A 15764-nucleotide genomic window follows, 5' to 3' on the forward strand; every position below is an offset into this window, starting at 1 on the left:
AGTCGTCCGTGCTTTGCTTGGGTGGTCGCCGGTGCTTTTAGATCCCGGAGGTGCGGCGCATCTGCAGCTTGTCTCCCGGTGGAGGTGGGTAAGTTTGCTTCATTGGATGCCAGAGCGGCAGCTCTCTCCAGGTGGTGTGCATGGGTGTTGTCATGCAGACACGCAAATGTGTATTTCTTAGTACCTTCCTTGTTCATATGATGATTCAGTGCTGGTGGATTTGTGGTCAACTTGATCATTCTTGATATCTCTTCCTTTTCAAGTCTATGTATCTCTATGTACTAACAACCCAAGGACTTACCATGAGCTAGACGCTGCTTGTAAAAAGGTGGTATTTAGCAAATTGTTAGTCAATCCGTGCTTTTTTTTAGAACTCGCCCGCAATTGTGATGGTTTTTTCTAATTTACTCCATTTTCTAGTATATGAACATACTATCACCGAGGCACCTTATTCTTTGTTTCAATGCACAAGAAATGAGAAGTGTCGGTGTAGAAACCTACACTCTATAGTGCTTACATGTGTGAACTAATTTCTAAGCAATTGTGACCTTGTCCAACAGAGTTAATAAGTTCATAGTTTCATGAATCAATGTCTATTTAAGTTCTAAAATTGTACTAATACTTTTGTTCTGGTAGGTCTTCTCTCAAAACATGCTCTCGTCCCGCTTTATATATAAAGCAACACATAAGATACAACATGACTGAACGTTATAATATGGTGGGAAGACCATGTTACAAAGCAGACCTTAAGAAACAACATGAACCTAGAACAAGCCTAACACCTCGCCGAGGCCCACCTGAGGACTCTTGAGCTCCATGACTTGTTTTGCAGTGCTTATTTGCAGTCCCTTATTGTCATCTACATATCTTTATACTATAGTGGCACATAAATCTCACATGAAACTTGATCAGAAAACACCTTACACTTGATTGTTCTTACTGTTGCTCTCAAACAGGTAACACGGAAGCACACTGCATACAGTGTAGCATAGAGCAAATTGTACTTCTGTATGAATTAGCATGGAGTGAGGTGTTGTTTCGTTGTTCTGATTGCTCTTGCCAAGTCATTCTCTTCCTTTACTATCATTACCACAACATGTGATCTATACATGTTGATGGTTAAAAGCTTTTGTTCGTGCAACTTGTTAAAAACTATTTGCATATTTGTTTGATGTGCTAACTGTTTAAATTTGGAGGGAATTGAAAAGTTTGAAAATCGAAACGACAAAAATTTATGGGGATTGACATACGAAGCAAAATGAGTGAATCTACACTGTAAAATGCATCTATATAATTCATATGTGGTTCATAGTGAAATCTCTACAAAGACTTATATTTAGGAATGGAGGGAGTATTGGGGTCGCTAGTTTTAGTGTGTCAGTATCCAAACTTTTTGATCGTTATTTTGAGTTGCACTGCTTCTTCTCTTTATTACTATAACACATCTGGCTCTACTTCTTCTGTATGGTTAGAAAAAATGAGGTAGATTAATAATTTTTCAGTTTTCTATCTTATTCCGGAACCCATACCAAGTTCACTATTTGAAATTGAAACTGCATGCATGCATGCATTTACTATTTTAGAAACTTTAGACAAGTCTATGACAATGAATTTTCACCACATTCTCGATGATATTGCATTATCAATGCGTAGTATTATAGGAGTTGTATTTTAGATAACACCATTTAAGTTTTTGTAGAATCCATAGGTAGATCAATGGAATAATGATGATTTAATTCACAATTTCATAGAAAAAAAGCATTGTCCCTCTTTCAAATCGGGCAACTTAATCCATTTGAAGAGGTGCAAGGTGTTTAGTGCTTAGTAAAATAAACTAATTTACTTTCAAGCACCATTGTTCATCTCCATACCCCGTGCGATCTACACATAAACATCGGTACCTAATGAAGGTGCATATGGATTTGGAGTTTCTTTTAAAACAAATCTTCGTATTCATTAAATCCTTGAATGATGCTAAGAGATCACTTACAATAATGCATCACATCTTCTTCATATTCATAACAGAAAACGGGTGTTACAGACTCATGTGAAGGTTAACACAATAATTTCCTAGATTCCTCCTCCCCCCCTCTCTCGGTTGCTATATTCGCCTCATTGAGAGCCGTTGTTCAAGGCCCGACTCCCTTATTGTCCATTGATGTCACCGGCTATAGAAGGCTCAGATGAAGAGCTTGAGATGGCCTTGTGGTAGTAGGATTTGGTTTGTTGTCCCCTTAGTCGGGATTGGCGTTATTGACAGACGTGTGCTACTGGTGAAGGTGAGATGCAATGGATGCTTGGTGGTGGTATTCCTTCGCTCATGAGGCTCCAATAGATGGAGCCAGATGTTGTGGAGGGATTTTACTGTTGTGGAACGTTGCATGGAAAACAAAAAATTTCTACGCACATGCAAGATCTATCCATGAAGATGCATAGCTACGAGAGGGGAAGAGCATCTTTATACCCTTGAAGATCGCTAAGCGGAACCGTTTATCAACGCGGTTGATGTAGTCGTACACCTTCACGATCCGTCCTGATCAAGTACTGAGTGTACGGCACCTCCGCGTTCAGCACATGTTCAGCTCGATGACGTCCTCGCCTTCTTGATCCAGCAAGACGGGCGAAGTAGTAGATGAGTTCCGGCAGCACGACAGTGTGGTGATGCTGTTGATGAAGAACAATCTCCGCAGGGCTTCACCAAGCACAACGGGGACTACGACGGAGGATAAACTAGAGGGGACGGGGTTGCCGGCACACTGCTTGGTGATTCTTGATGTGTCTTGGGTGCTAGCCCTGCCCCTCTATTTATATGTTGAGCCTTGGGTAGAAACTTGGAGTAAAAGCCTCCCCAAAGTCGGTTTTACCCGAAAGGCAAGAGTCCCTGGACTCCAGGACCAGAGGGCAGGGTTCCCGGTGTCTGGATCCAGACGCCAGGGACCCTGGCGTCTGGCCCATGGACTCCGCAAAACTCCCTTTTGCGCTTTCCAAAAACCTCATGGGATTTCCCCTTTGGCCCAAATAAAGTGTTTCCGTACCCAAACATTTCAGGAACATCCAGAACCCCTTCCGGTGAATTCCAGAACCCTTCTGGAGACCAAACACTATTATCCCATATATCAATCTTTACATCCAGACCATTCCGGAGCTTCGCATCATGTCTGTGATCTTATCCGGGGCCCCGAACAACATTCGGTCACCAACATGCATAACTCATATAATACTATATCGTCAACGAACGTTAAGCGTGCAGACCCTATGAGTTCGAGAACTATGTAGACATGACCGAGACACCTCTCTGGTCAATAACCAAATAGCGGAACCTGGATGCTCATGTTGGCTCCCACATATTCTAGGAAGATCTTTATCGGTCGAACCGTTATGACAACATACGTTATTCCCTTTGTTATCGGTATGTTAATTGCCCGAGATTCGATCGTCGGTATCTTCATACCTAGTCCAATCTCGTTACCGGCAAGTCTCTTTACTCGTCCCGTAATACATCATCCTGCAACTAGCTCATTAGTCACTTTGCTTGCAAGACTTCTTATGATGTGTATTACTGAGAGGGCCCAGAGATACCTCTTTGATACTCGGAGTGACAAATCCTAATCTCGATCTATGCCAACCGAACAAACACCTTCGAAGATACTTGTAGAGCATCTTTATAATCATCCCATTACGGTGTGACGTTTGATAGCACACAAGGCATTTCTCCGGTATCCCGGAGTTGCATAATCTCATAGTCGAAGGAATATGTATTTGACATGAAGAAAGCAATAGCAATAAAACTGAACGATCATTATGCTAAGCTAACGGATGGTTTTTGTCCATCACATCATTCTCCTAATGATGTGATCCCGTTCATCAAATGACAATTCATGTCTATGGTTAGGAAACTTAACCATTTTTGATTAATGAGCTAGTCTAGTAGAGACTTACTAGGGACACGGTGTTTTGTCTATGTATCCACACATGTATCAAGTTTCCGGTTAATATAATTCTAGCACGAATAATAAACATTTATCATGAAATAAGAAAATATAAAATAACAACTTTATTATTGCCTCTAGGGCATATTTCCTTCGTCTACGCACTACTAGGAAAAGGGCTATAGATAGGATTGATACTAATGGTGCATCAGGTAAGTAGTGCGCCACTACTATATACTAATGGCGCACCGGTTGGAGGTGCGCCATTAGTGTGGAAGACACTAGTGGCGCACCAGGCACACGGTGCGCCACTAGTATTGAATTTTTTTTCCATTTTTCCATACACTCTAATGGCGCATGGTGCCAAAGTGCGCCATTACTACTTCTACCAAGTAATGGCGCACCTTCTAAAAAGTGCACCATTAGTATATAATTTTTTTTTTACTTTTTTGCAAAACTGCTAATGGTGCACCGTGTATATTTTCATGGACACTTTTTTATCTCGATCTCGATCCCACCCGCACCCTCCCCCGCTAGCTCCACCGCCGCCGCCGACCCACCGCAACCCTCCCCCGCTCCACCGCTGCCGACGAGCACCCGGCCCCCCCGCTCCACCGCCGCCAACGGGCACCCCCCGCACCCTCCCTCGCTAGCTCGACCGCCGCCGACGACCCACCGCAACCCTCCCCTACTCCACCGCCGCTGACGAGCACCCCCCCCCCCCCCCGCACCCTCCCCCGCTCCACCGCCGCCAACGGGCACCCCCCGCACCCTCCCCCGCTAGCTCCACCACCGCCGACGACCCACCGCAACCCTCCCCCGCTCCACCGCTGCCGACGAGCACTCGGCCCCCCGCACCCTCCCCCGCTCCACCGCCGCCAACGGGCACCCCCCGCACCTTCCCCCCGCTCCATCGCCGCCGCCGATGATATTTTTAATTAACAAATTTGAACATATTTTCTAAATAATTATTGTTGTTTTTATTACTGTTATGATTTAAACAAGTTTGAACATATTTAAACACAAATAAATATCAAACAGGATTTAAAATGAATAAAAAAATATTGGGGAGCCTGGGAATCGAACCCCCAGGACCTCCTGATGTGTGTGCTGCGTACTGACAAGTCGGGCTAGTGGGCGGGTTCTTTTTGATCTCGATCTCGATCCCACCCGCACCCTCCCCCGCTAGCTCCACCGCCGCCGACGACCCACCGCAACCCTCCCCGCTCCACCGCCGCCGACAAGCACCCGGCCCCCCGCACCCTCCTCCGCTCCACCGCCGCCAACGGGCACCCCCCGCACCTTCGCCCCGCTCCACCGCCCCCGCCGATGATATTTTCAATTAACAAATTTGAACATATTTTCTAAATAATTATTATTGTTTTTATAAAAAAATATTACTATTATGATTTAAACAAGTTTGAACATATTTAAACACAAATAAATATCAAACAAGATTTAAAATGCATAAAAAAATATTGGGGAGTCTGAGAATCGAACCCAGGACCTCCTGATGTGTGTGATGCGTACTGACCAGTCGGGCTAGTGGGCAGGTTCTGTTGTAGATAGGGTTAGGTTGTATATATGTCGGGCTAGATTAAATTACTTATGGCGCACCCTCCGGTGGTGCGTCATTGCTATGGATGTACTTATGGCGCACCCCTGGGTGGTGCGCCATTGCTAAGCCTCCCCCACACTAAAATCCCCAATCCCCAATCCACACTCTAATCCCTCCCCTGCCTCACCCGTCGTCCCCGGCCGTACGTGCACCCGACCATCCTCCGCCGCCGACCACCTCCCTCACCGTCCCCCCTCCGCCCGCGCTCGCGCCCTCGTCGTCCCCCTCCCCCCGCGGCCCCGCCTGCGCCCCCCCTCCCTCCCGAGCGCGACAGCTAGGGTTCCTAGCCGCCGCCACCGCTGCCGGCCCGCCGCCGCGGGCGCGCCCAGCCGGCCGAACCCTCCGCTGCCCCGCCTCCGGTACAGGCCCCTCCAGCCCCGAAGCTGCGCCCCCGCCCGCCTCCTCCTCTCTTCTCCCGCGACCTCCCCCCTACCCCCTCTCAACCGCCCCGTCCCCTCAGCGCCGCCCGCCGTCTCCCCGAACCCTAGCTCCGCCGGCGTCGGGGACGACCACCTCGTCGGCCTCACCAGGCCGCAGGCCCTCAAGCCCCACGCCGTCCTCGGCCTCGCCCTCTCCACCGGTGGCGCCCCTTCCTCCGCCCCTGTAGCGCAGCAGGAGCAGTAAATAGCCAGGTAAGATGATGATGCATTTTCATTCAGTCTTTCTATTTGTACTACTTGTTTGTTGTGAAGCTAAGATGATGATGCTATTTTCTTATATGGTGAAGATATACTCTAGTTCTCTTTGTGCGGTGTCACTCTGTTTTTCAAACATATTTATTTGAGCCAAAGTCACTTGGAGGCCCAATGTATTTCAGTGTGTGTCCTCTGTAAACGAGGCATTTGACTTGATTGATCCCGGAAGGCAACGTATTTTGCAATCCATCTTTGTAGGAAGGAGTATGACAAGAACATCGGTTAGATACATGGGCTACTGTGGATGAAAGTGTGGTATTTATACTCTGCCTTCGACAGAGCAAAGAAGCCAAATACTTGAAACTATTATCTGGTAGGAGATTTATTTTAACAAGATAGAAGAAAACACCCAAGATGATAGGTAATAATACATTCATGTCTAAGACCATCGAGTGGTTGAACCGTATGCGGTGTGCCTATATATGCCTGTATATATTGCCCGTGGTTCGCCTAAGACACGACGAAATCACCATATGTGACTGAAAATATGGAGAAGAACCATAGGCTTCTTGAGAGCAACCAGACAAACATTAAGTGAAATTAATTAGATTCTGTGTATAGTAGTACTACTAGTTTTTGCTGGTGTTTTTGCTGGTGAACCATATGACATTAAGTGAAATTAAGTAGAAATTATAGTAGTTTCAGTTTCACAAATCAAGTTTCAGTTTCACAACCAGCTCAACACTAGCTACATACTGCTGCCCAATACTAGCTCTTTAGAGGGTATACTGCTTTCTTTTCTTATCTTAAAACATGCTACAAGGGGCAAAGCATGGATGGTTGCCTTTCGGGTGCATCATCCCACTAACCCGGCCCGGCTGATTGCCTTTCGGGTGCGAATCAGCCACGCGACATGTTTGATCGACCGTGCCGATCCTTGTGCTTGCTGGGTTGGATATGGATGATGACTAGATGCCAGCTGCGCGCTTCTTCTTCTGGTCTGACCTGCACCGCCATTAATTAGTGTTAACTGTACTAGTATAATCAACTTCAGAGAGTGTCACACTCAGTTCAGCATCTGGCAGACCAAGTGGCACTATCAACTTGTCTTTATCTCCATTTTTCTTGAGCACACACCTATCATGTATCATGTATGTAGTAGCAACATGCTGATGGGGAGGTGTAGCAGGATCATGACAAAATGTGCTGCTATCTTATTCCAAGATGCACATTTTCTCTCAAACTGACATGTTCTTAATATGGACTCTGTTTGATGATAGAGGTGTAGCAGGATCATGACAAAATCAGCTGTTATCTTATTCCAAGATGCACATTTCCTCTGAAACTGACTGAACTGTTCTTAATTTTGCAGGTAGAGGGCAAGATAATTTGTTGGTTGTTTGCTGTCATGTTGTTATTACTTCCATTAGGGCATCTGTTGGTTCATTAACCTTTCTAACATCTGCATATTTCAGGTTTCCGAGGAGGTAAAGGAAGTGAAGTTCAGACAGTGCAGCAGCAGCAACACCTTCAAGGTGAGAAATATGTTCCTATTTATCTTTTTTTGCTCAAGTTCTTCAGTACATCATATAATATAGAGAAGTGCAGATCAAGTGGTGCAATCATATACATCTGCCACTTAAGTCATCCTTCCCTTTAAGCAGAGTGATGCCTTTCGATGTCACACAATAATGTTTGTTGCAAGAACATTCTACTCTTAGTGTTCGTTTGTTTACTGCATAAAAATATATAGTTTTGCTGCTGTTATGCCTGTATTCACTGCTGCTGCTGCTGTACTTGTGATGATGTTGTAGGTACCCCGAGAGGCCCTTGAGTTTGCCGGAATGTCGATTAACTTCCGTTCCGGCAAATTCGGGTACTCCATATGTCCTATTTTCAGCAAAGGTAATGCTGAAATTTTCCGTGAATTTTAGCATTACTTTGCTAAAAATAGGACATATGGGGTACTTGCGACTAATGCCTGTTATCATGCATGTTTTATGATCTGTTGTAAGGGTACTAATTGGTCTCTTCTGCTGCTTATCAGAGATGGCGGGAAGCAGCCACCGCCGATCTGCGACACCGCAGTACGAGTTGGATGCTTCCGAGTTCTTCACTATCATACTTGAGGCTTCAGTATCATCCATGACGCAGGTATATAAAACGAGAGATCTCCCCTTCACCCATCTCATTATGATATCTGTTGTTTGCTACATCACTCATTGTCCCAAACTGCAGAGGCTGCCTGACAGTTTTATGAACATGCTGATGGGTGAAGATCCGCCAAATAATGTGAAGCTGCGACAGGCCGGCAGCGGGTTTCGCAGGCAGTGGGATGTGCAGTTGGTGATCAAGAAGGGCCACATGTACTTGTCTCGTGGGTGGGAGAAGTTCTACCGTGCCTACGACCTGCAGCTGGGGTACTTCCTTCTCTTCAGGTACGACGACGACGCCAACATGCTCATCGTGAAGGTGTTCAACAAGACTATGTGTCGCATGCGCTACGCTGCCGATGATGATGCCGGTACGTTCTGCCTCTTCTTATTCCTCTACATTTGGCTTTGTCTCACATCGATTGTTAACGGTCATTGTTGCATTTTGGACAGGTAATGGGAGCAGCAGCAGCGACACTGGCTACAGCCAAAGCAGCAGCGACTATGGCTGTAGCGAAAGCAGCAGCGATTCTGGCTGTAGCGAAAGCAGCAGCGATTCTGGCAGCAGCATAGACAACAAGAAGGATGATCCGGACTGGAGTGCGGGAGAAGAGGAGCAGAGTGAGGATGAGGAGCTGCAGGATGACGATGGGCATCAGGCTGAGGATGACCTAGCGCTGGTGGTGGCTGACCAAGGGCAAGAGATGGTGGTGGCTGACCATGGGCAAGAGATGGAGGTGGCTGAGGATGACCTAGCGATGGTCGTGCCTGAAGGTGGCCTCGCGATGGTGGTGGTGCCTGACAATGACCACGCACCGGTGGTGGCGCCGGCGATCCCACAGCTGGGCGACATGACCACGCCAATTGTGGTAGAAGACTACATCCCACTGCCTCCACTGCCTCCACCGCCTCGCCGCTCTAGGCGCATCAGGGAGAGGAAGGAGAAGAAGGAGAAGAACAATGCATGAGAACTGAACTTTGTCAGGTATGTCAGATCTCCTATAGGTTAGCTATCCAAAATGATATATATATATACTTAGTTACCTATGTTATCTCTAATATGCTTAGTTTCCTATAGGTTAGCTTCATTTTTACCTAAGTTGGCTCTAATATACTAACTTAGAGCTTATATGCTTAGTTTCCTATAGGTTAGCTCCAAAATAACTTATGTTAGCACAAAATGATCAAGTTTACATAATAAGCTTATAGTCTTTTTCTTATTCTTCTTCTTTTCCAAAATGACATAGGTTAGCTTCATTTTACCTAAGTTGGCTCTAATATACTAACTAAGAGCTTATATGCTTAGTTTCCTATAGGTTAGCTCCAAAATAACTTATGTTAGCACAAAATGATCAAGTTTACATAATAAGCTTATAGTCTTTTTCTTATTCTTCTTCTTTTCCAAAATGACATAGGTTAGCTTCATTTTACCTAAGTTGGCTCTAATATACTAACTTAGAGCTTATATGCTTAGTTTCCTATAGGTTAGCTCCAAAATAACTTATGTTAGCACAAAATGATCAAGTTTACATAATAAGCTTATAGTCTTCTTCTTATTCTTCTTCTTTTCCAAAACTCTTCTTATTCTTCTTCTAGTGTTCTTCTTCTTCTAGTATTCTTCTAGTCTTCTTCTTTTTCTTCTTCTAACTTCTTGTTTATCATTTTGCAGATTTGATTTAATTGACGGAAGCTTGCGTGGATGGAGTGCTTCTTTTCCATTTGTGTTTTTATTTTGTATCAATGTGAAACTTTTGTGAATTGATGGATAACGGTGTTGGATGAACAATGTGAAACTTTTGTAATATGTAACGACGGAACTATGTGTTGGCTATGTATGTATATATGATGAAACTTGTGTGTTGGATATGATTGTTATATGGATGCTTGTTGTATATATATGTGTTGAATATCTCATATGTGAAATAGTGACCTGAGATTAAGAAAAACAAAAAAATTAAAAAAATTGTTACTAATGGCGCACTACCATGTGGTGCGCTGTAAGTATAGTAGATAATAGTGGCGCACTGTGGGCAATACTAATGACGCACTACGTGGTGCGTCATTAGAATACCAGATTCTAATGGCGCCCATGTGGTGCGCCATTAGAAAAAAATTCTAATGGTGTGATGCTAGTGGCGCACCAGTAGTGCGCCATTAGAAGGCAAAACTGGTGCGCCACTAGCATGCCTTTTCCTAGTAGTGACGCCAACGTTCTGATGAATAATCTCGCTGGCTACCACGCCTGCCACAATGCTCCTTCCCTCGGGGAGATCTCGTTTTGATAGTCCATGGCTGACCTCTGACACGTGACTGCTACATTCTCTGGTCGAGTGGCAACCGCATGGAGTTATCAACTCTGGTTAATCCTCCCGGGTGACAAGCCTGATGGGAAGCAGTTCGTCCCTAGTAAGGCATCCACGTCTTCGACCTCCTGTTATTACTCGCCGACAGCCGTGCCGTAGCGATCCTTTCACCCCAATTGGGTTTGTCCCCAATGACATCTGGACTGGTTATGTGCTAGAGTCGTTGATTATATTCGAATTCCAATTTAGTTTTGTGATCTGGGTTGCTCTCCGAAAATGTAGGGACTTGTCCATATTTTTCCCTTTTTTGTTGTTTCCATGTGTAAAATGTGGTTATATTATTTCTAGTAATATCTAATGCATTCCGGGTCCTTCGGGACACTTTTATACTGTAAAAAAAGAACTAATATGAGGGAAAGCTATTCATATTACACAATGGAATTTATGTCACATACAAATGTAGTATTATCGATATATAGTACATAAGAAAATTCCTAACATTTTCTCTATGTTCGTTCAAAACATTTTCAATTTTTTATTTGGAGATGATTTGTTTTCCTTTACTTAGAACACATGTTTATTTTTCTTTTAAAAAGATTTTTTTGAGACACTTATTTTAAAAAAATGAGACCAACCAAGGGCTAATCTTTGTTGGCATTTTTTTAGGAGAAACTCCGCGAGCACCGCAAGTCAAAGTCGGGGCTTGAACTTGGGTGGGCTGACAGCTACCCCAGCTATCCAGCCAACGGGGTCAACATTTTTTTGAGACACTTATTTTAAAAAGATAACAATAAAAAAAGGTTAGACAAGTATAGGACCGGCCCAACAATCTGGAGTGCTTTTGCTCGTTGTTGACGAAATGAAGTCATTTTATATTGATTTTCTATTCCGTCGATGCCGCTGTGGAGTGTGAATAATTACAGCCAAAAAGTTATTCGCGCCACCACCAACCGCAGACAGGCGACGAAGACTTGGTAGCCTCTCAGTCTCAGGTCCACGCCCATCCTCGCCGCCGGCGACACCCACCCAGAGATCCAGATCCAGAGGAGGCTGCTCTGTACTCAGCCGGCGGGATGGAGATCGCGGTGGGCGCGCTGTCGGGCATGGTGGAGGCGCTGCCGGGCAAGCTGGGCGAGCTGCTGCAGCAGGAGTACGACCTGCTCTCCGGCGCCCGCGGGGACGTCGCCTTCTTCCAGGCCGAGCTGAGAACCATGAACGCCGCCGTCGTGCGCTGCGAGGCCCTCGAGGAGCCCGACGTCCAGACCACCGGCTGGATCGCCCAGGTCCGCGACCTCGCCTTCGACATCGAGGACTGGGTCGACCTCTTCGCCCACCGCGTCGACGCCGGCGGCACCCACGACGCCACCTCCCACCGCTTCTCCCGCTGGATCCGCCGGCTCACCACCATCCCCGACCGCCACGTCATCGCGACCGAGCTCAAGGAGCTCCGGGCGCGCGTCGTCGAGGTGAGCGAGCTGCGGAAGCGCTACAGCCTCGGCCCGCAGATACCGTCTCGTCACGCGCCCGCCGTCGACCCCCGCATCTTCGCGCTCTACGCCGACAGCGCCGGCCTCGTCGGCATGGACGGGCCGCGGGACGAGGTGGCGGAGATGGTGACCGGACAGGACCCGGACGGCCTCAAGGTCGTTTCCATCGTCGGGATGGCTGGCTCCGGGAAGACGACGCTTGCCAGGGAGGTGTATAGGTTGGTCAACGCCGGGTTCAAGTGCCGCGCGTCGGTTTCGGTCGGCCGGAGCTCAGACGTCGGCAAGGTGCTCGGCGATATGCTGTCCCAAGTGGACGGCAGAGGACGAGGTGATGCTGGCGATGTGAATCAATTGATTGGGAGGCTGAGGCAGCATCTGCAAGATAAGAGGTACTCTGTTAATTGTTACTGACAAGATTTTTAGCCAAAACAGTTATTTGAATCAATCCACTTCTCTATTTACTGACAAAACCGTAGGTAGTTCAGTGCGTTATTATACTCATGAAATCGTTTCTCCAGTGCACTTTTATTATACTGAAAATTTATCATTCTGTGGTGCTTGCTATACACATCTTCGATAAAACTTAGTCCTGCTTCCTCTTGGTTGAGATACATGTACATATTTACTCTCTGACTCATTTCCCTCATGTCATCAAATAGGTATCTTGTTATGATTGATGATTTATGGAGTGTTCAGACTTGGGAGATAATCAAACACTGTTTTCCAGAGAACAATCTCGGGAGTCGGATAATCACTACAACAAGAATTGAGGCTGTTGCAAAAACAGCTGCAGGTGTCCATGTTTACAAGACTTGTCTTCTTGATGAAGCCGATGCTGAAACCTTGTTTTCCCAAAGAGCTTTTGGGAGTGTGGGTGGGTGCCCTGCCCATTTGAAGGATGTTTCAGCTCAGATCATGAAAAAGTGTGGTGGTTTGCCACTTGCTATAGTGAGCGTGGGTGGCTTATTAGCCAGCAAGGTGCGCACAACAGATGAATTTGAGCGGTCAGGACTGGAATGGCGCACAAATTCAGAGCTACAAGGGTTGAAACAGATCATCAAACTCAGCTACAGTGATCTTCCTGCCAATCTCAAGGCGTGTCTCTTACACCTAAGCATATTTCCCGAGAACCATGAGATCGAAATAGAGCGTCTTGCGAGGCGTTGGGTTGCTGAAGGGTTCATCAATGAACAGCGTGGCACAAGCATGGAGGAAACAGCGAGAAACTACATCAGCGAGCTCATTGGCAGAAACTTAATCCAACCATCACAGCTGAATCATGATGGCACCCATAGGAGCTACGTTCTTCATCCAGTAATACACGATTTCATCATTTGCAAGTCCATGGAAGACAACTTTGTTGCTCTGGTACATGCTCAGCAGCAAGATGTCCCACCTGTCAATGGCACTGTCCGACGGCTATCTTTGCTGAATAGTGGTAAGCATGATCAGGCCGCTGCACAAATCGATGGGGCAAAAGTATCTCGTGCTCGCTCGATCACCGTATTTTCTCACACCGGTCGCACGCCTCGTCTGAATGAACTCAGTGTACTGCGGGTTCTTGACCTTGAAGGCTGTCAAGGTCCACTGTGCCTTGATGGTCTCTACAAATTGCTGCTTCTGAGGTACTTGAACCTCAAGGGAACAGATGTCAGCAACCTCCCTGCACAGATCGGAGAGCTAAGATGCCTGGAGACACTGGACGTGAGATCCACAAAGGTGAAAGAGCTACCTCCGAGCATTCTCAGGCTGGAAAAGTTAATGCATTTGCTCGCCGGGAACGCCAAGTTGCCGAGTGGGATAACCAAGATGAAGTCACTGCTGACACTTTCATGCAGCAATATCGGGAAGAGTGCTGATGCGGATATCATTCAAGAGCTCAGTAATATGGCAAGCTTGCGGGAACTGGAATTATTTTGTAATGTTCCTCGGGCGTCTGAGGACAAGAAACAAGTCGCATTTCCGAGTGATGGATTTCAGAGTCTTAAGAAGCTTTCGATAAGGTGCAGCTTGCCATCTGTGACCTTTGTGACCGACGCTTTATCGAAGGTTGAAGTGCTTGAGCTAAAGTTTGAAGAAGGCCTTTCAAAGGAGTCGAGTGGTGTGTCTGGCGTTGAGCACCTGTCAGGCCTGAAGCATATGATCATCGAATTTTCGCAGCATGATGTGGGTGCTGCGGCAGCAATGGCTGCAGTCAAGAAGACTACTGAGAAGGTCCACCCTAATTGTCAAGTGATCATCATGAGTGTTGATAAGAAGATCGGCAAATAGAGTTTGGAGCATTGTGCCCATCTGATTCCGAGTAAGCATGAGCGGTGTCCAGATGTAATATACCTTCTGATGGAGACGGTCAGGGGGCATTTGATGATTTATTTCAACACACTTCCTTCAACAGCGTTATTATGATTTGTTTAGTTAATTGGTTTGAATAATTGATGCCCCTAGAACTTGGTATTTCATTCCTCAAATTAAATGTATGATGTTTTCTGACATTGTTACTTGCTTCTATGCCCATGGACGTTAAGCCGTGAACAATGCATTGTGTTTTACAGTAATTGCTAAAGGGTGTATCTTTTAGAAACTTGATTTTGCTTTCAGTTTCAGTCCAAACTAAACTCGCAGAGTGGCCCTATATGGAGTTCATGTGGATACCTTTGTTTTGTAAATGACTGTGTTCTGTATCCATTAATCAGTATTTCCAAATTCAAGTATTTATGGATTCTACATGGATTTCACGTGAATAGCTTTGTATATAAATGATTTTTTTGCATCCACGTTATGGATATCTGACCTATATCATATATATTCAGAATTTAGCCATTTACATTTAACATGGATTCACAAAGAAGGATTTAACATGGGGTTTGTATACAGAACAAATTGCTAATTTCTATCAGTTCACCAAAATGTTTTTTTTACCTTTTTATATTGAACTTAATTTTAAAATAGAGTACCATTCTTTATATACATAATAAGAAATTATTATTTTTATTATTTCTGGTGTTCGTTGTACTGCCGTGATTGAAGACGAATAGATTGGAAGTTTTCTCGCAAAAAAATAAGAAAATAAATTATTACTTCATTTGTATCCCTTATTTATATTCTTGTATAATTTATCCTCCAATTGTTTTCTATAAAATTATTTATTTTATATTTTCACATATGAGCTTTATTTTATATTTATCCATCTAGTAAGCCCACGCACTTGCACATTCACATATGTCATGTAATGCCTAGGTTCCCAGCCTGCATATTCTGGTCGAAGGGCGACCAATTGGAGTGTCGGCGTACTCTTACGCCGCCTCCATTTATTCCTCCCTGTTGACATGCCAAATGGGAGGCAGTTTGGTCTCATTGAGCTAGCCGCCGGTGGTGGAGCCGAGGCCAACTCATCATGCCCAGTGACGATGGGCTCGACTCGGTGCTGAAGCCCTCCTCAAGGACGGAATTGTAATCTTGCTTTGTGATCTCGGGTCTTTATTATAATATGTCAGGACTGGTTTGTAATTTTCTTTCTTTCACGGGTCCAGGTGTAAAATGTAGTCTCACGTCTGTCTAATGAAAAAGTCTGGGTCCTTCAGGACCCTACTACTGTTAAAAAAAAGGTTTCCAGCTTCTATGGGCACGCAGCCGTGCGAC

General features: G+C 45.4%; 1 protein-coding gene across 1 annotated transcript; it reads left to right on the forward strand.

The window, feature by feature from the left end:
• The first annotated feature begins 11548 nt into the window (after positions 1–11548).
• Positions 11549–14735, forward strand: LOC123157501 (disease resistance protein Pik-2). The gene is made up of 2 exons (XM_044575795.1): positions 11549–12514; positions 12785–14735. The coding sequence occupies exons 1-2, from the start codon at positions 11712–11714 to the stop codon at positions 14394–14396; spliced, it is 2415 nt and encodes an 804-aa protein (XP_044431730.1). The 5' UTR covers positions 11549–11711; the 3' UTR covers positions 14397–14735.
• Positions 14736–15764: the final 1029 nt, after the last annotated feature.

The sequence above is a fragment of the Triticum aestivum genome, chromosome 7B, assembly GCF_018294505.1.
Source record: "Triticum aestivum cultivar Chinese Spring chromosome 7B, IWGSC CS RefSeq v2.1, whole genome shotgun sequence".
NCBI lineage: Eukaryota > Viridiplantae > Streptophyta > Magnoliopsida > Poales > Poaceae > Triticum > Triticum aestivum.

Coding starts and splice junctions, on each gene's coding strand:
- LOC123157501 (XM_044575795.1), top strand. CDS start 11,712: ATGGAGATCGCGGTGGGCGCGCTGTCGGGCATGGTGGAGGCGCTGCCG. Junction 12,515..12,784: donor CAGCATCTGCAAGATAAGAG/GTACTCTGTTAA, acceptor GTCATCAAATAG/GTATCTTGTTATGATTGATG.